The 27,527-nt window shown below is 34.3% G+C and overlaps 1 protein-coding gene across 1 annotated transcript in view; it reads right to left on the reverse strand.

Annotated features, from left to right (window-relative positions):
- DMD (dystrophin) overlaps window positions 1–27,527 on the reverse strand; it is a gene marked incomplete at both ends in the record, with an annotated part of 1,041,552 nt that overhangs the window by 701,939 nt on the left and 312,086 nt on the right. Inside the window, 2 exons of the mRNA XM_079549062.1 lie at window positions 4,635–4,757; window positions 5,658–5,836. Coding sequence (XP_079405188.1) covers window positions 4,635–4,757; window positions 5,658–5,836 — 302 coding nt within the window. The remainder of the gene's footprint in view (window positions 1–4,634; window positions 4,758–5,657; window positions 5,837–27,527) is intronic.

The following is a 27,527-nucleotide window of genomic DNA, read 5'->3' on the forward strand; positions in this document are numbered from 1 at the left end:
ATGCAGTTCCTATAATGGTACTAATAGCATAATTCAGCCTCCATTCAATTGTTCATTTCTGCTAGCTTATTTTTTGTGCACGCTATTTTAATAAATGCTGGTAGTGAAAAACAAATATATTTGGAAAATTAATGCGTTCTGTTTAAAACAAATTGTTTATATTGGATTGGATATATTAGATACGTACACTGTTATCAACAACTTCACATTTGAGAGACTCAGTGGTACAGGATTAGCTCAAATTAACATTTTTGAGTTTTGTGTATCCTATCCTATGGTATACCTATCCTATGGTACGCCTTCAAATGTAAGCAATTAAAAAAACCCCTAAGAAATGGATTCCTATTCAATATAAGATAAATAAAAAATGCCTAATGTGGCAGTATTATTTTATAGGCCAAAACTTTATTTTAGAGGTGAATGCTTCCACTCACACTCATGAGGTTTCTAATTTTGCAATAGATTTTGACAACAGATTGAATTTATGTAACAGACTCTTTAGAAACAAAACCAAACTGTTGTTCTATTACAGTACATCTTAGAAAGAACCTCGTACTATGTGTGCCTTTCAAAAAAATACAGATGAAGTGTAAAACATGTTGAAAGCATCTAAAAATAACGAACAGAAAAATAAAGCATAAAGTGTGTTACAGAAAGAATGCACAGTTCTCGTTCAAAAATTCTAATAATATAGACAGAGAATGACTTATGCAATCTTGCTATGTTTCTAACTGTAAGAAAAAAATAATTCCAATTAAGTATCCCTTTTGTTCTTTGATATTACAAACCATGTGGAGGTGAATTATTCAGATTTATTAGATCAATGCTGAGTATACAATGGATACATTTATACTACAGCATTTTTAAATTTCTCAATAATACACTATCTTTAAAAAGCAAGCAAGGCACAGGCTAGTAACTCTCATGGGACACGCCACACTGCAAGAATATAGCAAACCGAGAGTCTAAACCACTAGGAATCTCATGGCAAAGTTTGCCAAAAGAACTGTGAGAAAGTAAACTCAGATTCCGTTTCTAATGCAGTTCTAGAAATCTTCCAAGTTATCTACTGTATTAATGAATTAATGATAGAGAAAGTAAAGTACAGTATCTCTGTAAAGTACATAGGACAAAACAGAGAACATATGGAAAAATATTTTATTATACTTCAGTAGAACAGGAGTAATGACTGCATGGTTAGAAATTTCCCACAGCTGAATGCTACACTGAGGCCTGAGATGAAGTCTCTGATTCCTGCGTCTCAAAGGAAATCATTAAGTGCTGGGCAATACTGTCCACACTGGCCCTACTGAATACCAAATTATTTAAATTCAAATCTACTGATGTTTATCAGTCTAAGTGCTAAAAGTAATCCTAAACATTAACACTGTACTTCAAATATCAGAGAAAAAGAAATATTAACTTTTGTCAGAAGAAAAAAATCTATAAGATATCAAAATACAATGGGTTTGATCTTCCTTAATGTAAGGAATCCAAGGCAAGCAGAATCATATTTGGCTTTTAAAACAGTCTTGACAAAAGTGTTATTAACACTGGCACCAATCTCCATAGATAGATTTATATTTTTTTAATCCCAATTCATAAAGTTTTCAACATTATTTTTTCAATATATTAAAATCATTTTCTAGGTACTTCAGTGTTTGATTTTATTTTTTCCCTTGGTACTTGAACTCATTTAAGACAGTATCATACACATGCTATGGAGTTCAGGCAGAGGAGAGCAAGCAAGAAGACAGTGAGATGAGTTTTGCCTGGGATCAATATTTGAAACTGCCCTGACAAAACATTATCTGAAAAAAACAGAAAGGAAAAATACTGTTCTGCTCGGTCAGGTGTTCAATGAAATTAACTGATGTCGCATATAAAAGTTTATAAGAAACAAAACAAAACCTGAAGGGGAATTTTAAATTGATATTTTGATATTTTTGATATTTTTGACTCTTTCTTGCCATTAGCAGAACTACTAGCCATGTTTAGTAACAACTTTTAAAAAGGCTTAACTTCAACTAAAAGTGGCCAAACAGAGACCAAATAAGATGGCAATGGGTGAACCGGTTGGCAGAAAATATTTTCTTTGAATCTGAGAAGCATCAGTCACAGTTAAGCAAAATTAGACTTCTCTGGCCAACATTTGTGTAACTAAAATAGTAGGCCTTACAGAGAAGTATGTTTCTAAGCGACAAATTATGAGCTCAAACGACGGATTTTAATGCAACTGCATGCATGTTGTGAACCTTCACAACATATTAGTATTAGTAAGAAGAGGAGCAATAAGCGGAAAGGAAAGCAAATGGAAATGTGACACAGAAGCGATAAGGTCATAAGGCAAAAGATGTTGACAGATGATGGTGTAACAGGATGCTGATAAAACAGCCTAATGCTCTAAGCATTCAGAAATTCAAAACACCAAGAACACACAATACTTTAGTGTGATTGATTTCAAAGGTCTGATGCTGCTACTTGCAACAACAACTGAAGTAGAGAAACTTTCACAAAGAATGTTAAGAAAGGATTCTATTCTTTTCTAGAATAGAAAGGGATTTATTTCGAGCTGTTTTTCTCCAATAGCCTTAAAATTTCAGTGAAGGCAGCTACTAAGAAACAGAGACATTGAAGGGGTGCTCTACTTGAGTTATGAAATTTTCTACATGCATTAAATGTTGATTTTACTTTATACTGAAGAAATAATGAGCTTCTACAGAAATAAATCTGCATGCCCTACAGAAATAAATTTGACTGGAAATTGTACAGGCATTTGCAAAATCAATAAGGGTACCCCAAAAATCATAATATAGCTGAAGTATAATGTAGCTGGCAGAAAATTGGAAGGGAAATGAAAACTGAAAGGAATATTTGACTTAGTTAAAATAGATGAGATTATTAAGGTATATAGGCTTCAGATACTGAGAGCAAAAATTATCAACTACAATTTTACCAGGATTATAAACTTCCTGTAAATTAGATGACTGCTGTTCTTTAATCTATACATAGCTAGAGGCAAAAAAAAAGGAAGTCATTACCACTGATTAAGAATTGTATAAACTGAAATAGAATATTAATTGGTACTACTTGTAATACAACTTTATTTTTATGATAATGATACAGTCAGGTGTTTTTTCACCTAGGACTTTAAAACAAATCCTTTGTTAATACTTGTTTACCCTCCAGCATAATATGGCCCAGTTCCGGTTAGGTCTTCAGATTCTGTCAAATTGGCAGAATTTAAATGCTGTAATAATAGCTATTGCAGAAGAATAACAGACCTCCAATACAATATATAATATAAATAATATAAATATATAAATATAATAAATAATAATAAATTAAAGAAATATAATATACCTCCAAACTCAGAAAAAAGGAAATCTGAGGACTGTGATGAAAGGTGAGGACTAAATGACAAAATAAAATTTTGTAATAGATCTTAGTAGTTTTTGAAGCATTGACTTCAAAATGTTACATGAGCTTGTACATTACATTTGAGGAGTTGGAACGCTGACAAAAATAAAATAAGTCACAACAAAATTGGCTCAAGGAAAAAAAAAACCCTATTATGACTTCTCTTTCTTCTGAATTATCAGTTTAGTACCTAAACACAAGAAATCAGTCACATCAACTTTAAACATCTTATTTAAATAAATGACATTTTCAGTTACCATTGCAACACATTCAATGTTAGTATAATGAAGCAAGGCTCATGCAGATGTGCACAGTTTTATTTTCCTGGAATACTTAAAGGAAGTTATCCAGTAAAATATCTGTCACATGAAGAGTAGATTCAGAAGCAGTGTTCAAAATTAAAATGTAAATTTGAAATATATTTTTAGAGTTTAAACAGCATACTCACACTGCAGTGTCAAATGTAGATTTTTTTTTTCTTCTTTCCACAATAATGAAAGTAAAGCACAATATTTGGCTCTCACATTTGTCAAAAGTTATAAAATCTCAATATTGAAAGTTTTATGATGAGGACTGGTTGAAACAAATAAGATTAAACTACGGAAGCTAAGTAAGAATAAAAGTAAGTAAATAAAAACAATACAAAAATCAAAGAATCCCTACGTGAAATGTTGACGTGGTGCCATTTTTTATTAAAATGATCAGCTATTATCATTTCATAATACAGGACATTTAAGCAATATTAAATTTAATATTTTCTTTCTCTTTTTTGAGAATTGGGAAATAACAGAAAATCAGCGGTTCTCACTTTTTTTTATAATCCAATCTGAGACACAAGTTTAGTAACAATGAGATGCCAAATACGTGTGTTTGGTTTGTTCTTTTAGTAGTCTTTAAAGTCAACATACATACTATTTACAAAAATGACTAAGGGAAAAAGATTAGAATTCTAAAACAGCTTCAGTGTTTGAATATTCTTCATCCCCAGCAATCAGCATAACATCTCTTGCCAGCCATGCTGAAATTTACCAAAAAAAATAAACACTAGACAGATGCTAAAAAACAAACAAACAAACAAAAAACAACTGAGAAAAGTGGCTCGTCAAGATCGGATATAAGCAAAATGCACAAGCTTTCACTCCAGCCACAAGCTTAACAGAACAACGTAAAAGAAAAAAAAGATTTAAAAAAAAAAAAAAGCAATATTGACAGACCTGTGGAGGAACCTGCCTCCTTTTTTGGTCAGGGGGTATGACATACGCAGTTTGTGCATATGCATAACTTTTGAACCGTGGTTTAGGAGAAGGTGAAGGTCTCGGGGGTATATTGACTGTGATCTATGAAGAAGAAATCAGAGGTGGAAAGAACAGCTATATGGATATGAAAATATTTTAGAAGTAAAGCAATGATTTCAAAAGTAAATGCAGAAAGGGCATAAGCAGTTTTATCTGTCAAGGACAGTGTTAATATTTTGCTGTTAAAACTGGGATAGTATTAAACCTGACATTTCTCCTCAAAAGGTAGAAAATCTCAGGACTCAATACAAGCAGAATATGAACACAAATTGAAAATTCTCTACAAATAACTGGGAATAGCTAAAAAACAACAACAACAAACATTTGATCTTCTAGCAAATCCTGAATAAACAAAGCTAATACTCATTTGCTTGTACTGAGCATCCCAAAAAATAGAGATTAAATTCAGAACAAGCACACCAGGCCTAAAATCCACTGAACACTTTCAACTGATGATTTCAGTCACAAACATAACTGGAATAGGTAGAATAATTAACTCCAGGGATTACTTGAGCTTTCTGAGCAGCCAACTGTGAGGTGAGAACAAATAGTCTTAAAATGCAAGTCAGTATAAAAGAAATGCCAAAAGAAAAATAAAAGTAATTAAAAATGTGTCACGAATGTGGAAAAATAGCAGCAGCTGTAAAAGGCAAAATAGGCTCTAACATATCTGTGTTTAGAATGTAAAACTTTCTCCAGGTTTTGTGTTCCTTCACCTAGGATACTTTGACAGCCAAATTAGTCCAGTGCTGTAGAAGGGAACTGCAAAGCACATAGTTCTTCAGAAGTTAGTTTAAACAGCCGGGTACAATGTGAAAAACAGTACAAAAGTACTGAAAGGGACTTTTTTACTTTCCATTGGCAACTAACATCAAACTTCTGGGGTAAGTAAGGGAAATTAAAGAAGCAAGATGAAAGCAGAAAAGAACAGTGACGACTCACCTCTTGTGAAAAATGCTGTTGATGTACTTGTGTGTGCTCTTCCCTAGTGACCCTTGAGTGCCGTGGCAGCATTTCCACTTCCCTGATGGCCTCCATAGTGACTTGCTGTGGCAGAACTTGGAAGAGGGAAGTCACGTACATTAAGATGGACTTCTTATCTGGACAGGCAGTTGCAACGTCTGAAAGGCAAATTAACATGCATCATTTCAGTTTCTATATTAGACAACGTGCATGAGAAAATAGCTAATCAACTTCATAAAAAGTTTATAGCCTAATGAGTGATCTATTGTCCATGTGAGTTCTCTAGAGACTAATTAGAACCTCACAATTAGTTCCAAAACTGCAGACCAAACTTGCATACCAATAAGAAAAAGCCAAAGTTTAAAATGGTAATTTTGTTTTCTCATTCAACATGAACTTTCCTCCTACATTCTTTTATTGAAAATGCACATGGTATGCAATTTGACAGCATGATCCTCATTAAACAGGACTACATGTAGGAAAAGCTACATTTTCTTGCACTATATAAATACTGCAGGAAAAGAAAAAAAGAATAATATTTTCAGAGTCATGCTTTGTACATTTTCTTAATATTATTTAATCATTGGAAGCAACAGTTACATAGGGGAAAAAAATCATCTTGTGAATGAGTTCACTCAAAGCAACGATTCCAACCCCTAAAAATAACAACATACATTTCTAAGGAACATTGAATTCAGTCATTTTAATAATGTACATATATATGTATATATATATATAATTGAAAGAGTTTCATCTTGACTCAACATTTCACCTCCTACGCTTTGTCTAGAAAATCAAAGTGTACAAAGACTGGTGGACATGAAATTTAGTATTAAGTCCATACACGTTTCACATAAGAGCTAGCAGAAACCAGGAGCTCTGAGTTTTTACTGTCCATGTTGCATAGAGAGGTTGTGGAGTATCATCCTTGGAGATCTTCAAAAGTTGCTGGGACTTGGGCCTGGACTGGACAACCTACTCTGGGCATCCCTTCAGATGCCCCTTCCAACCTAAATCATGAAGTGATTCTGCTAAATCAACTCTGCCTTAATCAAGATTTCAGTACAGGAAAAAATAACAGAGTTATTAATATACTCTGGCAGACTCAGTAATGCTAGAAGGTGGCATTTCCTTTTTTCCTTCTGTCCTTTTGAAAGAACAGAATGTTTCCCATAAATCTGGAAATGGAGACAAAACACATGGCTCAACAGATATGTCCTATCAATGCTTTTAGTTTGAATTTCTGTCTTACCTCCATACCTTTGCTTAATAAATTATGACAGAGAGCTAGAAGTTTAATTCTACAGAAACAACTTGATGAAAACAGCCTCAGTTCCCTCCCCACTCCCTTCCACATGCACACCATGTATTATCTCAGTATTATCACAGTATATACAATTTGCTCATTTAAAAATGTACATCACTTCTCCAACTGAAATCACTATAGCTTTGTCTTCACATGCTTCACTAGAAATATTCTAGTTTTGTCTTGTCTTCTCATTAATATTTTAAACAAACAACATTTACTTCTCCTAGGTGTCTACCCATAATTGATGTTTACATGAATATCCACGTCTTTATAAATAAATGGATGTACTCTGAAAGAGAACAAGCATTTATGCCAGTGATTTTTCCATTTGTTGTTCATTATTTCCCTTTTTAAACTCTTTTGGTAACCAAACAGGTAAATACCTTATAAAAAGAAACCTTAATAAATTATAAATACAATGCATTTATCTACACAATACCTCACAAAATAAATAAATATCTTATAAACAATAACTTACGTGCCAAAAACTGTTCACCCATTCTATCTGACAGATAAAAAGCAGCTGTCAGACTCCATATGGTAAATAAGAAAAAAATATTTAATCACAACAAATAGATAAACAACCATTGGTGCAAATTATGGAATTTCAATCTTAAATTTTTCTTTGCAGGCTCTCGAATTATCAGAGCTGGAAAGATTTCTATTATCCTATATTATGCCTTTACCTTCATATTTTTTCCTTTCTGCTTCCTATTCTAATATATTCTTTTTACCACCTGTTAGACTGACTCTGATATTTGAAGTCTTAGCAGCCAGACAGAGAATAAATTTAAGTTTACACACTTTCTTGCAAGGAATTTCACCAGTTCTTCTAAAATATGTCTGCTCTCATTTGTGGGGGCAATATCTATCAGGCTATCCTATACTCTCTAAAAATATTCTCCAACAAAAGTAATCTCTAAAAAAATTAACCACAATATGTTAAACTATGCTAATATTCAGATACTAGTTTAGAGAGAAAAACTAAAAAGAAGGAAATAAAAAAAATCATTATTATTTTCAAAAATAAGGCATTTTTTCCAAATTCAATTCAGAAACAACACGTCCTTTATATTGCCATCCATTTTCTTGACAGCGATCATTCGAGATAGGAATTGAAAGAACTCCAAGTAATAGAAGCAAATTAGACTACAAGTCCAAAGAGAGTTTAAAATAGGAATTTTTATAACCTTAATACAAATTATACTATTAATATGTTCATCAAACAAGAATCTTAAATACTTTGGAGAGCTCTGAAAAGGATTTCAGTTCCTTAACAAGAGAGTAATACAACATTATAGGAAAAATATCCAGCATGAATTTCTCAGTTGCTACTGGGAGGAATCTTCTATTGTTGAAAACTTAATGCTTGCAGACTAATATTATTGAAAACAGTGAGCTTGTAGTAGTATAATTATGATATATCGCATGAAGCTCATGGCTCAGAGAATATTTTTTGATGTCCTGTAAGCCACAGGCTCAACTGGCCTATGAACTGTTGCTTTAGTTTATGTTCTTTGCTGCAGAAGATGCTTACTTCCTCAGATACAGAGCAAGCCCTTGACTTCACATGCTTTCCTTGAAGAAGAATTATCACTCTCTGACCAGCAATGCTCAAAGACCACCTTCCACGGAAGGTCTTAAGTGAGTCTTCCTCTCACTTTCCCCCACATCCACCAAATAACTGGCTAGACAGTCCATTTGAAAAACTCAAGAGAAATAAAACAAAACACTTGCTGCTTCCAAAACACAGGCTGAAAAACCTATCTGCTACTAGGGAGACACCAGAAAAGCTACAACTCCACTATGAATTTTCATTAGCATAACATTCTGCTCATCTGGAGTCACAGCCGCTTGGCTAACAAGTCTCAAAGGAACAGAAGGAATCAGGTTTCACCATGGAGCATTAAAACTGTGAAATAAGCAGCAATCCACCTCTGATTAAGGGCTGCTGCATTTAAAAGGGTATAACAAGTTTTACTCAATGCAATTTGCCCAATAGATTTTAATATATTTTGATTTTTATTCGCACAAATTTTCTCAATTTTCCAGCAAACAAAATTACAAGTCTAAACAAATTAATTTTGCTTAGTTGGCTATTGAGGATCGGTGACTACAATAAACCTGAAATGTTCTGAAACTAGTTCCTCTCTGGAGGATATAGTGCCAAAGAAGTAAATACATGCACAGCAAAAAAGTCAAACTCTTCAAAATGGATCCACCAGTCAGTTCATAAGTGGCTTGCCCTTTCCACCTTATGTTCTGTCCATAAGCAATTCCTTGCCAAAATTTATAGTTCAAAAGGAAAGAATCCCTTTTAAGAGATAAGTGAAATTGAGGATGATATAAAAGACTTAAGCTCCTGTACTGCACATGTACTGTACACAGCTACCAACAGGAACAAAATCCACCATTTTTAATGCAGTGTTTTATTACCCAAATACAGCCACACAGACTGCAAATTACAAATATTCACCCAAATATTGCTTCCAATTTTCAGACACGTCTACTTAGAAGTAATATACCCATTCCCATCCCTTAGTAATTTGCTTTCTCAAAGCTACAAGCAAATAACTGGCATCATTTGTGCAGATTTGACTTACTCATTGCATCAAACTGATAACAAAGTAACTTTGAAAGGCAAAAGCTTAAATATCCACTGCATTGCCAGAAAGTTTTCATTACTGTATATATAAATTGCTGATAAAATTCCTTTACCTTTTGAGAGACGAATTCTGAAACACACTTAGCTTTATTCAGTGCTGAGTAGCAAAATAAAATGAGCCATACATATCCAAGAAATCCTTTGTTCTCAAAACAGATATGTAGGATTTTCAGATAATCATAATGTATGGAATACAGAAAACAGTAACATTTAAAACCTACACATTGCCTGTTAGTATTGGCTACCAAGATGGCAGTAGCAAAAAGAAAAATAAATTCCAAATATTTTAGTATTACTTGCTGTCTCACATGACATTTTGAAAACTGTACTAAAAAAATCCAACATTGTCCTCTCTTCCACATACTTAAGGAGAGTCTCAAGGTTGATTTGAATTTTCATAGATCATACAGATCTGTTCCCTTTAAAAAAAAGGCTGCTTTTATTTCCTTCTCTCTATCAAAGCTATTTTTCATTTTAAGGCTTATTAATGATACTACCAAAACATTAACATTTATTGGAATTTCTGAAGACAATACTACCATATCAAAACGCAGCTGTTCAGGAAGGATTTAAAAGATGTACAACAGAAGCTAACTAAAGGAGATACTGGATTGTTCAGTTAAGACGAAATCTAATGTAAAATGGATTTTTCATAATATCAATTCATCACATGAGGGACTGAGTCCTACAGTGTTTGAACTAACTCCCAAGATGGCACCAACCTCAACTGGAGTATTTAAGATAAAGACAAAGGAGAAGTGTTTAAAAATGTTGTCCTATTTATCATTTAACAAAATGACAATCAACTGAAAACTGAAAATCAGTGAAAAAACTTTTTCGGTACTTTTTTTTTTTTTTTTTAATGTGAAGGCTGAAGCCACCAATTTTGCTGTGCTGGTCAAGTGAATCCACTTGGAAACATTTCATGGGGACAGACAAAGTGGTAGCTCTTCAGGTCAACATGCACATGTTTATGTAATCTATGTAACTGTTTGGGCTAATTAAAAATGTTTTGGAAATAGGACGTTTAAACTGACATACTGACAAGCAGCTAAACGAAATACTTTAGGACCTCAAAACTGCTACCAACTGCAAAATGTTATGAATATTGACTCTCCATTCCAATGCACAGACAGAAAGCTCTTAAAATATGCATAATAACAGAAACGACTTGCTCACTTGTCTCTTACATATGTACATTTGTAAGCCTTTCAGCATCAAAAACAAAACTGAACTTCTCAAACACATTCAAATGCCTGTGATAACATCCAACAATGCCAAGATATTTTGAATGACCTTCCTGAAAACATACATACTTTACGGTGATCATGTTTTGACTTGGATGAACCCACATTCGCAATTGAAATTGTATAAAATTGTGTGAAACAGAAGTGGTAACGGTTTTTCTCTGCTGACATCTACTGCTTAGAATAACACATCTCAGCAAAAAACCTACAGATCCTCAAAGGTTAATCAGTAGCTCTTGCCTTTGCTCTTCAATCACTGACTTATTTTGAATGTTTTTTTAAAGTTGACATTATTTTGGGCTCTGTATGTTCTATTAACAGATTGCACGCTAAGTTCAAAATGAAAAATCCTTACAAGCACTCTCAAGGAATAGTTGTAGACTTGCAGATAGACAAAAACTAAAAACATATGATATACCACATAACTGTAAACAGTGAAACTTGGAAATGCAAATGGTTAATTCTTTAACAAGCTAAAGTGCAGACAACTGTTCAAGAGCAGACGACAGTCACCTTTGCAAAATGAACTCTTCAGTGCATTAGCCAACTTATGGAAAAAAAATTTAACTAAGCATAAAACTGTATTTCAGTCTCTTGCAGAAAAGACAGCTAAAACTTAAACAGGAGTGCTCTACCATGTAATTCATTGTATTCCATTCCAGGGAGGTAGATAACTTATTGTTTGCAATCTTACACAAATTCCAGTGATACAGAAAAGCAATTACAGCATTATCTGAAACAGGACTAAGCAAAAGTAGGAATTTTGGAATGCTGTTAAGTGGCCTACATGAATAAGAATGAAGATCACAGTCCATTGTTTTGTAGAATAAAACTCATAGTTTGAAAAACAAAAAAAAAAAGAAAAAAAAAAAGTAACTGATAATGGAAGGTAAAAAAATACATTCAGATAATTGAAGCTAGAGCAGAACTAGGTTTGAAACTCCCTGAAGAAAATGCCATTAAGTTTTCAGCAGACATTTCCTTAAGAAAGTAGATGTTTTAAACTTTGTGGTTCAGGTGTACAGAATAATTTCAAAATGCTGGCTGCAGTCATGTTTTGTAGGCTCTATCAAATAAGCTCTTAACAGCTGCATGAAGAAATTTTTTTTTTCAGAAAATTAATATATTTATGCTTACCTTTCAAAATTATAAAGACAGGACAGGATTTGTGGGAATAAAGGGTTGTAGAATTCCAATGTATTTGGTATTAAAACACCTCAAAGGCAGAGAATACCTTAAATCTCCCTGAATGCTCTACTTTGCCACAGAAGTGTAAATGAATCTTGAACTGATAAGCAAGAACTGTCCTGGCTGAATAAACTTGACATTATCTCTAGTTTTGAAACTAAGCAGACTAAGCAGTTGCAGTGATTCTCCAGTTTCCTTACACTGTTAAATATATACTATGTAAAATTATAACTTTTGTTGCTCTATCTAGCATAAACAGCTTCTTAACAGTAAAATATAAAGATAGAAAGAAATATAAAACTATAATGCAACAAAACGTTAGCTTGATGAAGGAGGGACAAATCAATTAATATTTTATATGTATATATGTAATATTAAATTTTTTATTAGAGAGAAAACAGTAGGATTTTAGGAGCAGTAAGCATAACATCATCAGTTTGCTGGGAAATATAACGCAATACCCAACTTTGTATTAATAAACATTAATTGCTGAAAGCTGCAGTTCACTTACTCAAAACCTTTTATTGCAATTCAGTGAGGTAAGGGAAGGACGGAGAAAAAGAACTAAAACGCACGCTATTAACCACTGCCTACTGAAGAGAGATGAAAATAAAGGAAGATAAAAAAAAATATCCTGAATAATAGCAAAACTTGGGAATGCTATACAAAATTGTTAAGAAAAGTAGGTACCTAAACAATAATTATGCTATGAATATTTGAGAAATGAAACAAACAAACAAAAAAAAAAAAAACAGGCCAATGTTTCAAAATATTGTACATTTGTCATTTTTTGAAGTTAAACATGTATAAAAGTAATATTTTTTCCCTTAGGCATTTCTGTCTAATCAATCCTTGTCACAGACATGTCACTCAGCATGAAAACTATGGCAATAATATCAAAGTAAAAATATTTCTGCTATAGTATTTCATAAAACATTCTGCAGTTCTCTGAAAGATGCACAGTAGCAATTCCATCTGATTCCAGATTATCAGTTAATGACACACTGGGAAGATTTTGTCTAACTGCATTGGCTGTAAACGTGCATGCAAAGCAAAAAAAAAAAAAAAAAAAAAAAAGTTGTCATTGTACAATGAGTATCCTATGAAATTTAGGTGCAACATGCAACCACCATGCCTCTTTAATTGCTAAAAAATTACAAGAGCTGAGTCAGTATAATCACTGATTACTGCTCCCCCTTAGGGCCCCCAAAACAACTGATTCTGTATGAAATTTAAGAAAAGCAAATAGAAAAATAAACAACAACAAAATGCCAAAGACAGACTTAATTGGATGTAAATTAAAACCAAGCTGTTCCTATTTTTGTACTGATAAAAAAAGTACAACAGAAAGTCTGAGAAGTCCTGAAACACAAGCAAAAAAAAGTCCTAACTTGAGGTCAACCTCAGGTGTAAAAGTGGTTAAATATATCACACTCCATTAAAAAATAATAATAATACAAAAGGTTTAAATCCATTGCAAACAATATTACCTCAAATAAATAATCCAGTTTTTCATTAACATGGCCCAGAGCATGTAAAAATGGGAACTAACTAACTAACTAAATAAATAAATCAAATGACCTTTCAATATCTTTCCAAGACATTAGTGAACTTAATTAACTATAAATTCTTATTACACATCTAATATTTGACTAAAAATTTTGCCAGGAATTAATCAGTAAAGGTTGATTTGACATGTGTCACTTTTAAATTCAAAGAGTAAGTTCCTTGCTAATAATGGATGTGTTACTCCTGCACTTAAAGAAAGGCCAATCCTTAGTTAATACTGACTCTTACATGCAACACATGCACAGAATCCAAGTGAAGTCTTGAGAAACCAAAACTGTAACTTACAAAAAAAAAAAAAGTGTACCTCCCCTTAAAAAGTATATGTTTTGTAAAAACACAAATAACTCAATTTTATATATAATCACAGCTATTCCTACTTTAAATTGCCTATATATATAAAATTTGGAAGAATTTCTTGTAATGGGGAAAGATTTTTAACTTGAATTAGAATATTATTTGAAGAATAAATACATTATTGTGCAATAACACAATACATACCCAATACATGCCATGCCAATCATTTTTTAAATTGCAAGTTTTGATCAACTGATTATTTTCTGCCTGCACTCTGTCCTCCAGCAAGTTAGTCAAATAGTTGTGTAATAATTAGAAACAAAAAAATTTACATGTAATTAGCTGAGGGGAGAATATTGTTAGTACTGGACAATCAGAGAACCTCAAGCTCACTATACTGTTCTGAGATAATTTAATAATCTTTCAGCTGGAAACATTGGTTCATGTTTCACATAAAGGTAAACTGGTGTGTCGTCATCCAGATAGAATGGGCAAATACATATTGTGGGGTTTATTTATTTATTTATTTATTTGTAATCACCAGCAGATCTTAAATTAGAGCCCTGCTGAGCCTATTAGGCCACATACTGGGATGCTGTTCTGCTCAGGGCACAGTACACTCCTATCCTCACTTCACAATCAAGTTGTTAAATACATTCAGGAGAGATACGAGTGAATATAACGCCAAGCAAAAGCATAGGTGTCTGTGGCACAGTAATCAGTTTTGAGATAGCAAACTGTTTTGAGATAACCTGTTCTACATTCTATTCTAATCCCTTTTTCATTATTTACATCATTGTTTTTCATAGTGAAAAGATTCAGTTAGCATACCTTTGCTTTTCTGTCCCGTACAGTGTTTTCTGTAGAGTATCTTACTATGTGTTTTCCACCTTTAGCATTTTATAAACAGAACAATAAAAACTTTACTTTTTCTAACAGACTCTGGTGAAATAGTTATCAAACAGAACATCTGTCCCTGGGTGGGGAGCAGATTAGGGGAGAAGGTGCCCATAGGAGAAAATTCTTTCAACGGAACCAGAACAGGTTCCAAATAGATTCCTTTTTGAGTGTTTGCCAATGAACCATATGTGAAGTGTCAAGGTCATTTCAGGATGCAAATTAATACCGGAGTAAAAATATGAATGAAAATGAGAACTTGTTTTGAGGAAGCCAAAGAAAATGCAATTTTATATTTTGCTCTTGCTAGAGACGTAGTGAAATAACCAAAGGTAAAGCAGGGTATTTTGAAAGCAATAAATACTTTCTTGACTCATGGAATCAACATTTCAGTACCTCTGTTTAAACAGAGCGCATGCCTCAGCCTTATGAATTAAATATAAATGTACACGATGATGATGAGTCTGGGGCAGCACAAAAGACCTCATGAGAATTAAAAAACACAGAATCATAGAATCCTTTGAGTTGGAAGGCTATCTAGTCCAAATCTCCCACAATGAACAATGCACCTACAGATACATCAGGATCTAGAACCTGGTCCAGTACGACCTTGAATGTCTCCAGGGATGGGGCATCCACCACTTCTCTGGGCATCTTGTTCCAGTGCCTCATCACACTTACTGTAAAAAACTTCTTCCTTATATCCGATCAAAATCTTTTCTCTAATTTGAAGCCATTTCCCTTTGCCTATCACAATAGGCCCTGCTAGAGAGTCTGCCACCTTCTTTCTTACAGTTGCCCTTCAGATACTGAAAGGCCATTCCAGGTCTCCTCAGGGCCTTCTCTTCCCCAGGCTGAACAGCCCCAGCTCTCTGTCTGTCCTCAAAGGGGAAGTGTTCCATTTCTTGAATGATTTTCTGTGGCCTTCCTCTGGATGTTCTCCAAAAGGCCCATGTCTGTCCTGTACTGAGGACTCCACATCTGGATGCAGTACTCCAGGTGAGCTCTCACCAGCAGAATAAAGAGGAGGGACACCTCCTTTGACCTCCTGACCATGCTTCTTTGGATGCAGCCCGGGATATGGTTGACTTTCTGGGCTGCGAGAGCAAAAAATCCTACAGCTCAGTTGAGCCAGTCTGTGTTTGAGGACATCATAACAACTACTATGCAAGCTGCAATAGTTGTGTGTGCTGCAACAGGAGTGATCAAATGTGACTGGGATTCCAACTGGTATATTATGCATGTGTCGAATAAACATTAAAATACATATAGCAAGTTTAAAAACTGTGGCAGAATATTTATGCCATATACGAAAAGAAAAATAGTTATTAGAACTTTGGATGCTAAGCAATTGATTTATTAGAATCTGTTTACAATTATCTAGCAGCACTGTAATTCCAGAAACAATTCTACATAATATTATTAATAACAGTTTCTTGACTAATGATCTCAAGATTTCCTGGGTAAAAAGAAAAGCACATCCTGAAGGAAAGATGTGTAAGAGATTACTAAAATCAGTTCTACAGTACTGGCTCATATAATAAACCCATTTTTATCTTCACTGTTAAGAGGTTTTCCTCACATTTTTCTCAATTCCCAAGTAAACATTTTCTCCATGATCTTCATCCCCCAAAACAGGATGATAACATGAAACACAAGTTCAGGGACTGTAATAGTTCAGGAAAATAATTATTGCTCGTATGACAGATTTTAAAGGTAGGTTATTGCATTTGCTTGGACTCAGCAACAAAAGGCCTAGAAATCGTGTTTTACTTTCCAAGAATAAATTTAGAGAGTTTGAGGATCAAAGCTGATAAAACTAGTCAAAAAATGTTTCAAAGTTTCAAATAAGGAAAGGAAAAGAAAGCTTTGTTATTTGATTAGCGGGGAGTTTTGTTGTTTGTTTTTCCAAATATCAATCTCGAAAGAAAAACCTGACTCCTTTTCAATAAACGGAATATTGATCTTATTGCAAAAGGCATTAGTAAGAACTGAGCTAGAATTCTACATAGAGTTCAGATCAAATGTTCAAAAACAACAAACAAGTGGTAAAACAGAAGAACTTATAGTCTTACAGTGGGAGACAACAGAAAAGTACGAAAGCCTACTGAGAACCTAACAAAGGCTAAATGCAGGTACAACTATTCCTTACAACTGTTAATGTGGAATAAAAACAGACAAAAAAGCAACTTCAAGCTCAAGGACAACAGTGGCACAGGAATAAAAAAAAACATAAAATAATGCTAAATAAATGCTGAATAATACTAAATACTAAATAGTACTAAATAAATATGCACTAGAAAATGATAAAAAAAAATGTCAGAGAGATTTCTCAGACAGTGGGATTCTGAGATGGGCAAAGTATGTAACTGACTATGACAGAAATTGAGAAACTTAAAAAAATTATCATGACATGTTTCCCTGAAACTGCAGAAAACAGAACTCAACAGATAACCAGGTAGCCTCTTTTTCTATTCCTCTCCTTACTTTTACATCAGAGTAGATAGCAATTTCTTTCCAGTTATACACTCTTATTACAGATTATTGTAGAGTTTCAACTTTTTGTTTCTCCACTTTTTTTTTTTTTTTTTTTTTTTTTTTTTTTTAGTAATTCAATTAAGAGGAAATGCATGGATGCAATAAGTGGGCAAAAATAATGGTAATAAAATAAACCATGTATGGTTGTTCTTACAAACTCTAAAAAGACATTAGACTAAAGACATCACAGAGACTGTGCATACAACCCATATGTTTTTAACAGCAAATAATACAACAGAACATGTGAAGAAGATGGAGACAGATAATGGCAGCAAGTATAGTGCAAACAAGAGTAAGTAAAAGCATTTTAAAAAGATACATCATATGTTATGCTAATTAAGAAGACGCAAGTAATTCAAACAACAGTCTTGAAAAAGACTGAAGCAAGAGAACAGGTAAAAAAAAAAATCTAGGGTAAATCTGAATATTACTCAGCACATATTTTAATGTTATTATTTTAATTCTTCACTTAGTATAACACCATTTACCTTTTTACTTACAGGTATTAATTATAAGATCTTGAAAAAATCTCTTTTTTAAAATGGATAAAATTACATCAACTTTGGATTGAGTAGCCAAACAAACGTAATTGTACATTTATTCAGCTTACATTTCTAGGTAGTGCACTTTTCATTCTCATATCCAAACTCCTTTACCACAATGGTTTTTCCTAATGGTATCTTGTTTTTTCTAAAGGTATCTTGCAATTCTTTAATAGAAGCCTATTACAACACCATGAAAGTTATCCTTTATCCTATCTCCGATTCTCTCTCTTATTCAACTCTTCTAACTAAAAATTTCAAGGAATTGTAAAGTCTTTCTTTTTACTCTCGATTCTTTAAGACTTAGTTTCTAGTAAACAGTAAGACTCATTTGCAGTCATTTTATCTTGAAGTTAAGCTACTCAGCTTTACTACTATTTTGATTCTTTTGAAACAATTCTATTTCACCTCATGAGTTAACTGTTTATAATTAAAGAGGTTATATCATACTAAGCCTTAGCTTACGCCCCTTGAAACAACAACAAAAAGTTAAAGAAAAAAATCAAAGAATGTAAGTCTATTAGCACTTTGCAAAAAAACCGTATTTCTTGCTCATGTCCTCCATAGCTTCTGCATATTTGTTTTACAAATATGAGTTCTCAAAGCTGAAATATTAAGCAGTGTTCCTAAGTACGGGGCTCAGGCATAAACAGAATAAGAATAAGCAACATTCACGATCAAAGTTTTTTGAGTTATCCAGCACTAGGAATGCTAGCAGAAAAAAAAGGCTTTGAGAGAAATAAAGATGTTCTGAAGACATGCAATTAGTCTTTAAGCCATTAACTATAAAATCTATTATATACCTAAAGATGTGAAATACATGCCCTGTCCTACTTAGAGATTTAAATTCCTTAAGCAGAACACAGTCTTTTTAGAGTAAATTACAAACAGCTGGTTAAACAAAGTTCATAAAAGCAAAACAAAAACAATGCCAACTCAGAAAAGAAAACAGAAAACATCCCACCAACCAAAACCCCAAACTGAAAGATACATCTGAAATGACAAGAACCAAATAGGTCTCCAAATAACCTACAAAATGTCCAAGAGAAACACAAAATTGTCCTTATGCCTGGACAGCATTTGCAATGGCTTCTTATTCAGCAGTCAGGCTCCTAAGCAACCTTTGGCCATGGTTGTGAACCACATGCATCTAAGCAGAGGGGCAAGCTGGCCCAGCTCTCCAAGAAGCAATCCCATCTCCACAGAAATGTAGTACTCATATTAAAATTGAAACTCTGCCAGATTCAGTGAGGACAAACAGATGTGAAACTAGTCACAGAGAAGTAAAATATTTTATTAAGCTGCAAAGTTAATATTGCAGTAATATATACTCTACGCCTTCATACAACATATGCATAAGCCTTGTTTCATAAAACATGGAAGATTCTAACGTGTTTCAACCTGCATATTTCTAATTCCAGAATGACAGACTTCTTGGAATTTGAGGCATTTAGTTTCTTTCAAGCACAGACACAGTTACAGTGGGGACAAAGTGGCTTTCCCAAACCATTCCTCCCACTGAATCCCAATGGGCCAGAGAGACATGTTAAGAGCAAATGCTCCTTGAATGTCTTATCAATCCCAAGGCAAATGTGTGAGAAGTGAACAATAATCTAAAAACTTTGAATAATTACACAATGACCTTACCCATCTAAAGCTCTTCAGCAGATACAGTTATGGCAGCAAAATCATCTTAAGCAAATGTGATATACCAGCAGACAAACATGATAACTAAATCTCCCAAATCTTTCCATCACACATGGACCATTCAGACCTTCCTTCCATTCAGACCACTCAGGCAAATGAAATTACACTTACTTTAAGCACTGCAGCTGTGGCACTGCAAATGATGCATATTGATCAAGTTTCAAGCCTCTACAATGTAACTATATTTTGATATCACAAATGACTCACAGATAAGAGGTAGGCCTTTTCCAACCTTGGTATTTCTGTGATTCTGTGATTCTGTGATATTACCCTATTAATAAGATATTAAGTCTCATGAACACTCATTTTTAATTCAAAGAGATGCAACTGTAGTGTACAGAGGTCCCTGCTCTCTGTGCAAGTAGAATCATAGAATCATAGAATCACCAAGGTTGGAAAAGACCTAAAAGATTATCCAGTCCAACCGTTCACCTATTACCAATAGCTCCCACTAAACCATATCTCTCAACACAACATCCAGTCTTTCCTTGAACACCCCCAGGGTTGGTGACTCCACCACCTCCCTGGGGAAGTATTTATGTCTTCTACTGAAAATTCAGTGCTAACAAGGATACTGTTCAATGAAAAAAGTTATAAGAAAGGTACTAAGCAGACAAATAACAAAGATGAAATATCCCATACCAAGAAAGCTATAGGAAAATAAAGCAAGCAGAATCAAAGGAAAACATTTGAAAAGCATATGTTCTACAGTTTCTGTGTGCTCCTAGTAAACAGTGAGCCAGAATTAATAGTGTTTTATTATTGAAGAACATGCAAACATCATACAGACCTGACTCCTTTCATCATGTCTGTATTCTACAAGTCTTTGCTCAAATGTTAGAACTTTCTGAATGCTACATTACACCAGGTATTCAAGGAGGAAAAAACCCAGGAGTGGAACATTATAAAGAAATTAGTTTAATGAGAATTAGAAATCCACTGAAGAACTGGAAAATTTATGTTTCTCTGCGGTACGCAATTAGAGTATACTCAAATAAGGTAGCTACAGTGGAAAACTCAAACCTTTCAAAAAGTAAAACAAACACCTCAGAAACACACAATGAGGTGTCTCACCTCTAGGATATTCCTTTGAATAAAGGAATAAATTCTTTGAATAAAGAATGGAGAAATCACAACCATCTGAACTTCTGATGACAAGTGGCCAATATGCCATAAATCAGTAGTGTCATTTCAGTTCCTACTGGACCGGTACATAAAAAGTTCTAATCTATCACTCTTAGGGAATTCCAGTTACCTTAACATTTTCTAGAATTAATTAACAAATACAAGGAAACATACTGTAGTTCTGGAAAACACAGCATTTGATGGTCCTCCTCTTCCCTTCCTCATGCTTTCTCCAATAAAACTTCTGAATGCACACAACTTCTCTCCCCCACATTCTCGGCCCATCTTTCCTGAAAGCTGGTATTCATTCACTGCAGCACAATCATGAGAGCAACCTCGTGTCTCTGCAGTCTCAATGAGGTCACAGCTCTGCAGCTGTCCATGCACTTCCAAGTCCCCTTGTTTGTTTCTCATATCAATCTCATTCATATACTGGTTATTCATATGGGGAAGAGCTGAAAGAAGCCTCTCCTTGTGCTATCTCCCAAACATGTCTTCACTTTACCTGTGCAGACAGGTGTTGACACAAAAATTTGTCTACTCTGTTTTTGAGCCTTTCTTGTTTACCAACAAGGACAGAACAGAATACCACCTGGCCCCTATACTCTTCAGGCCTCCGCAGTCTCTCTTCATACACTCGAGGTCACTCTATTAGTATCACTGTTGCTCACATGGATGAGTAGCAAGATGTAGCAACCTGAGGTTGGACATTGCAGGTATCTCTGCAACTTGCGAAGAGCCTAGAAAGCAGCAACTCTCCAAAGACATCAAGTTAGGTTAAAAAAGGAATGCTTCCATCTCCTGTAGGAGATGGTCTCCAGTAGCATTCATCTTTCTTTTGCTCTTTGGCTTAGATGAGGCTCAGGTGTTTCCAATGCCTCCGGTAAAGGGATGTTCTCTTCCTCCCTTGTTTCTTAGGCTCTTCTTCAGAGGAAAACTTTTTCAGGGATCACCTTCCAGGAATTGATGTTAGCTTGTGCATTCTGCTGTAAGCTGTTGGCCTCTGCTTTAACAAACAGCATCTAAACATCTCGCCTACCACTGACAGCTGAACCAGGAAGCAACAAGCATCTATTCAACTGCTTAAAAAAGATCTATACAACCAGTAGGCAATAAACAGAGATGGACAGAAGAGTCACAGCAATGTCAAGACTTCTTCAGAAGAACTTAATAAATTAATTAAAGAACAGTAAATTCCTTCTTACATGAATAACCAGAATGCATATTCATGAACATTATTAAACATTTCCTGAACAGATAATATGCACTCAAGAGTTTTAAAGAAATGGATAAGGCTCCTTACAAACATTAGAATTCATTAATGAATTGGGCAGCATCTTATTTATCCCTGAATAACATTTTAACAAAATGTAGCATTACATAAGACCACAGTAGCTCCCATGACACAGAGTAATAGTGTCAGAGATGTATAGTTAAATCAACGAAAGATTGCTATTTAGAGAAACTTGATAGTAAACCCTAGCCATACTTCCAGCCAAAGTTCAGCTTAATTAAATATGCTACTAAATGAATTCAACTCATCTACAAAGTCCAGCCATATGAACATACTATTTCGGTTTGGCCACAAGGTCTGAGTCTACAGAATCATGGCAATATAAAATATAAAATATAAAATTCAGCATAACATTAACACAAATAAAGCATTATAAACAATGATACTTTTAACACATTTCTAATACAATTATTTATATTTATATGTGATAGCAGTCAATAATACTGGTTATATTCAGTATACTCTGATTTTCTAGCTAACAAAGATTTTATTCTTTATTTCAGTTCATCTGAGTTTTCTTATATAATTCTACATTCTTTCTACTGTAATTCTGTGTGAATGACTGTAAATGCAATGTTTTGCTGATCCACACTTAACTACTGAAGTACAGTAATGTATCAAAATGACTGTAAACACTTCTGGTAGCAGATGTTGACAATTTCAAAATGGCATCTGATGGACCTGCTTGTGTAATTATTATTAATGAGCAGGAATGAAATAAAACCGTTCTGACGGGACTTCAACTCTGCATTTTTCCCATGCTCTATGAAAAATGGTTTCGTTCAATAAATTACCATAATAAGTTCTTGTTTCTTCTACCCCAGCTTGTGATAAGGAGTACACATGCCCTGAGGATTTATGAGCTAAAGCTAATTTGTTGAGTTAAACAGACATCAAAAACAGGACTGCTCTGAGCTTAATAACCTGCTATACACTTGTAAAACAGACTGTAAGAATACTATTGACTATTTAAGTAATTTTGCAGTAAAGCAAATTAAAATAAGTTATCTGAAAAAGCAATAAGAACAGCCTTCTGGAAAAGGAGAAAAGTCTACTATCTTGCCCTGAGGTACACTAATTGCTCTACTGAAACAAACAGCATATTTTTTCTTCATTTGCTTATAACCCAAAAGCAGAATCTATGCATAAGTAAATAAACAAAGTGAGGTTGCAAATGCTTGGATATCATTCAGGTCCACCACAAAGTACTGGTATTCTATGCTTTTTTGAGTCCTCGCTCCCTGTTATGTACACAGTACAAATATCTTCTTCTGTCCATTACTGAAGTGGCAAGAAAGCCATAGGAAAACTTTCACATTCACCTGATTAGGAACTGGTATAAAAACTTATGACAGTACAGAAATTGAGCATGGGACTGTAATGTCAAAGTAAGAAACTTAGTTTTACTAATGGCAAAACACCTAACAGTCCTCTTGATCAAAAATTTTTATGTTATGTCAAGTTTAATGGTGAGTATATGCTTTACTTCTTTAGAAATATGATTTATAGTATGGACTTCTACTAATATTGCTGTATACTATTATGTATTCCAAATATTGCTATAGATAATACATGGTATGCATATTCTCTCTAGTAACGTATATATGTATATAGTATGTGCCTATCAAGAGAAGGTGAGATCACTCTCCAAAAAGGGAATCTATCAATTCATGCTATTCTGGCTGAAGCCATCTGGTTAAGGTGTAGCACACAGGAGGGTGAAAAGATTGCTCCTGTTTTAAAAGTCACTTAGGATGTCACGAGGTGTTTCTATAGTACACATGGAGTCAGGAGAGCAAGGTATGAGCTAGAAGCACAAACTAAGTGAGAGATTCCAGAAAAGAACACAAATGGCTCCCAGCACAAGCCTCAGAAATGACGAAAAGAGATTTTTCCCAAAGATGGATCATGGAGACTGCACTGCAATCCAAAAAGGCACTAAAAATGATGCTCAGAGAGCAAGCAAGAGAAAAGAGCCTGTCCTACACAGACACAGTGTTTTCATTTCTTCTTACTCAGCAGTACTTATATTCTCAATTTTACAAGTTAACAAGTCGTGTCTTCTCGTTTTGAGCAGTACTGCAAAATGCGCAGGCACATGCACGTCAGAAACTTGGCTCTCTGGATCTTCTTCCATGTTCTCTCTTTACCAAGTCATTTCCATAATTGATTTGTGGGTTTCAGTATCAAAAAGAAAAAGATAAGTAAAGGCATTTCTGCCCTGTCTGACAAAATACACTGGGCACAAAAACAAACAAGCAAAAAAACCACCAAAACAAAACCAGAGACTTCAAATGTACTGTGTGGCTCCAATGAATAAGAAAAACACCTCAACAGATACCACTAAAGTGCAAATACTTCTAAGATGGAAGAAATCAACTAATGTATTTCAAAGGAAAACAAACAAAAACAAACAAAAACCACAACTGTGTTCTTACGTTACTGCATTCTCTATCCTTTCATTGATTTTTCACCCTACATAATCCCAAACAAGTTGATGGCTGCTCTTCCAGAGAGATACTGTATACTGCCATTACCAAAGAATCTTTAGACAAAAACAAAACAAAACACTACTGAATCACAGAGTCATTATGTCAAATACAGAACAGGTTCCATACAGAATATAACCTTCTGTTTCCAAAAGGTGTACTCTTTACTTGAACACCTCTGCTGCTGTAGTTCAATAGGTAAAACGCTTATTTATATTCAGAAAACTGGAAGCTCTTGGCACAAGAGCCTAGCAGCAATTTTTTCTTTATTAGGTTGTGCTCAATAAGCCATTATAGAGGTGTGTTATGGCCCTCTAGGCGCAGACTGCCAAATGACCTTAAAGGAATGAGTATCTCCTTTAGTGTTCTATTCTAATTTTAGTCCAAGAGCCAACTCACCTATTGTGGAGCTAAGATGCTAATAAAGATTTTGTAATTTAAAACTTTGTCTTCAATTTCAACTGTAGACTTATTTCAGTTACAATAATCACCAACAAAGGCAAGAACATTATTGTGAAGAAAACAAAACTTCAGATCTAATTTAAGCAAAAAATGCATTAAAAAATATACTGTTTAGGATGTAAATACAGAAATCTACAAATATGTAAAACAAAGTTTGACAGCCTTCTTAAAAATATCAAATTTAAATAATGAGCAGCAGAAAAGTGACTCTCTTTACTTCACCTTCAGCACATCCTTAATTACTGCTATCACATTGTTTTGTTACATCCAAAGGACTGAGGAACAGAGGCTGCAGAATATAAGACAATTAAGTATAGGTAATTGAAAATCATTCATGTCGGTTTGGTATACGTCTGCTGGGGAAGCACTGCTTAAGTACCTGGCCATGTATACAGAACATGTTTTGTAAGTTGTATGTACAAGTTGGCATTCTCCCCCGTTAGTAGACACTGCTATTCTAATTACATTTACATAACTACTAAGGCTTTCTATTGATGAATACTGAGACCACTTTAGTTTATTTTGTGCAGGGCACTTTTTGTCTTGAAAGAATGCAAACTCTTGAATTCTGTTATATTTGGAATTAGCTGTATGAAATACAAGTTAAAGAAGAATGAAAAAAAGTAAGCACAAGGCAAACTCACCAAGAATCGTATTTACAACCACATACTGACTCAGAATTGAATGACTGGAAACGAGTTGTGGGTCAGAATAATTTATAACACAGTGTCACACTCACTGAATCCTGCTATCTCTGTTCACTGCAGTATCACAAATATGAGGATGAACTCTGGCACTTCTCAGCATATGTAAGTCACTACAGACTAATTCCTGTCAGTGGAGTGATAATTGATTATTCAATAAAACTGTACTGAAGAAAGGTGATGAACATTCTACAAAATAAAGATTTAAAACACTCCAGTCACAGTTCACAGCACAATAACTCTGTAGTTCCTGGTTTTAGTTTTATCACAGCAAACTTTCTGATAGCAATCTTATCAAACATTTTCCAACAGGATGCTTACAATACAAAAAAAAGCAAAACCCTGCTAAAACAAACATATGAGGGCTGCTCTGAAAATAATGCCTCTTACTTCATTATGTTGGCCCACAACTTCAGAGGCAGATGTTGGTGGTATGGCAGTAGATATGGAACTTTCCCACTAATATTCCATTACATGTTGTTGTTGTGTGACAGATGGCAGCAGAAGGGCTGTCTGACCCAATGGTGGCTGACATGGAAGTGTAGATGAAGAAAAGGTGTGGCAATGAATTCCTTCATGAGGAAAAGATTACACCCACTGACATTACTGATGCATGGATGAGAGCACACTGAAGCAGTGGAAGGTTCATTTCAGCAGTGGCAACAGGGTCAGTCACCTCAGCTGGTGCAGATTTTTATGAGTGCAGCAAGTAGGTTCTTGTTCATCACTGGTGAAAATGCACAGTTCATGGTGGTGACTATGTTGCAAAATAGTGTTTTGTAGCTGAGCGTTTGTTCTAACAAATTGTGCTATCGTACTCTTTGCATCTGATGCATTTTCCATGGAAATAAATAGGAGGCATTACTTTCATAGCAACCTACATATCCAAACTTTGGTACTTTAGTAGTAAATTAAGTGTGGTAAACTTGATATTCCCATCAGTCTGTATTTCAGGGAATGAGTGCTTCTCTATGCTATGTTCCCAACCTGTACAACTGAGTAAACAGCTTGTACTTGCTGGAATTCTATCTAAGACTTTAGTCTCCACATTAAAATTCTCTTCACATTTATGAAATACTCTGGACTCAATAGCAATATGAAAGTATAAAAAGCTTAATCATAGATTAGCTGGCAACTTTTAAAATTTGAGAATTACATAATTCAAAGCTAATTTTCAAATCATGCAAGCTTACATAAAGAAAAAAAAATTGGCAAATCTCAGATAATTAATTGCAAGCAATGTTAAGCTTCCCCTTTAATTCAAAGAATGGCTGACTAGGCCAGACATCACTCTGCTGCTTTATTAAACCTTGTAACAAAGAATTTGATTCAGTACAGTTTAAACAACAGCCCTTGTTCAGAAAACTAGCAATGGATTGCGACTAACTCACCCATGACCAAAAGTAACTCCTCTGAAGTTTAAAATAAATCAGCTTGAATTCAGAGCAGCACATTACACACATTTCCAATTTGAGGTATAGAAATATAACAGCTTATTAAAATCCAGAATGCTTTTTTCCACTTCACAGCAACCTCAGTAATAATAGATTTTAACTTACAAAAAAACAAAAAACAAAAATCTGGATGGGTTTCTGGAAACAAAAGTTGTTTTCTCCAGCATTACCAGAGAAGTGTTAACTGCTTTTACCATCTGTGAAAGGATGATAATGCTTGCATACAGTTCTTACAGGGATTTTGGTAAAGTTTAATTAATATTTTTAACGTACTTTGAAGATTAGCACTCAGTAAGGGTAAAGCTCATTATTCATTTACTTTTGGAAAAGTAGAGTCCTTCATAATAAAAGCAGGAAACAATAAA

The sequence above is a fragment of the Tetrao urogallus genome (genome assembly GCF_951394365.1).
Source record: "Tetrao urogallus genome assembly, chromosome: 1".
Classification (NCBI taxonomy): Eukaryota; Metazoa; Chordata; class Aves; order Galliformes; family Phasianidae; genus Tetrao; species Tetrao urogallus.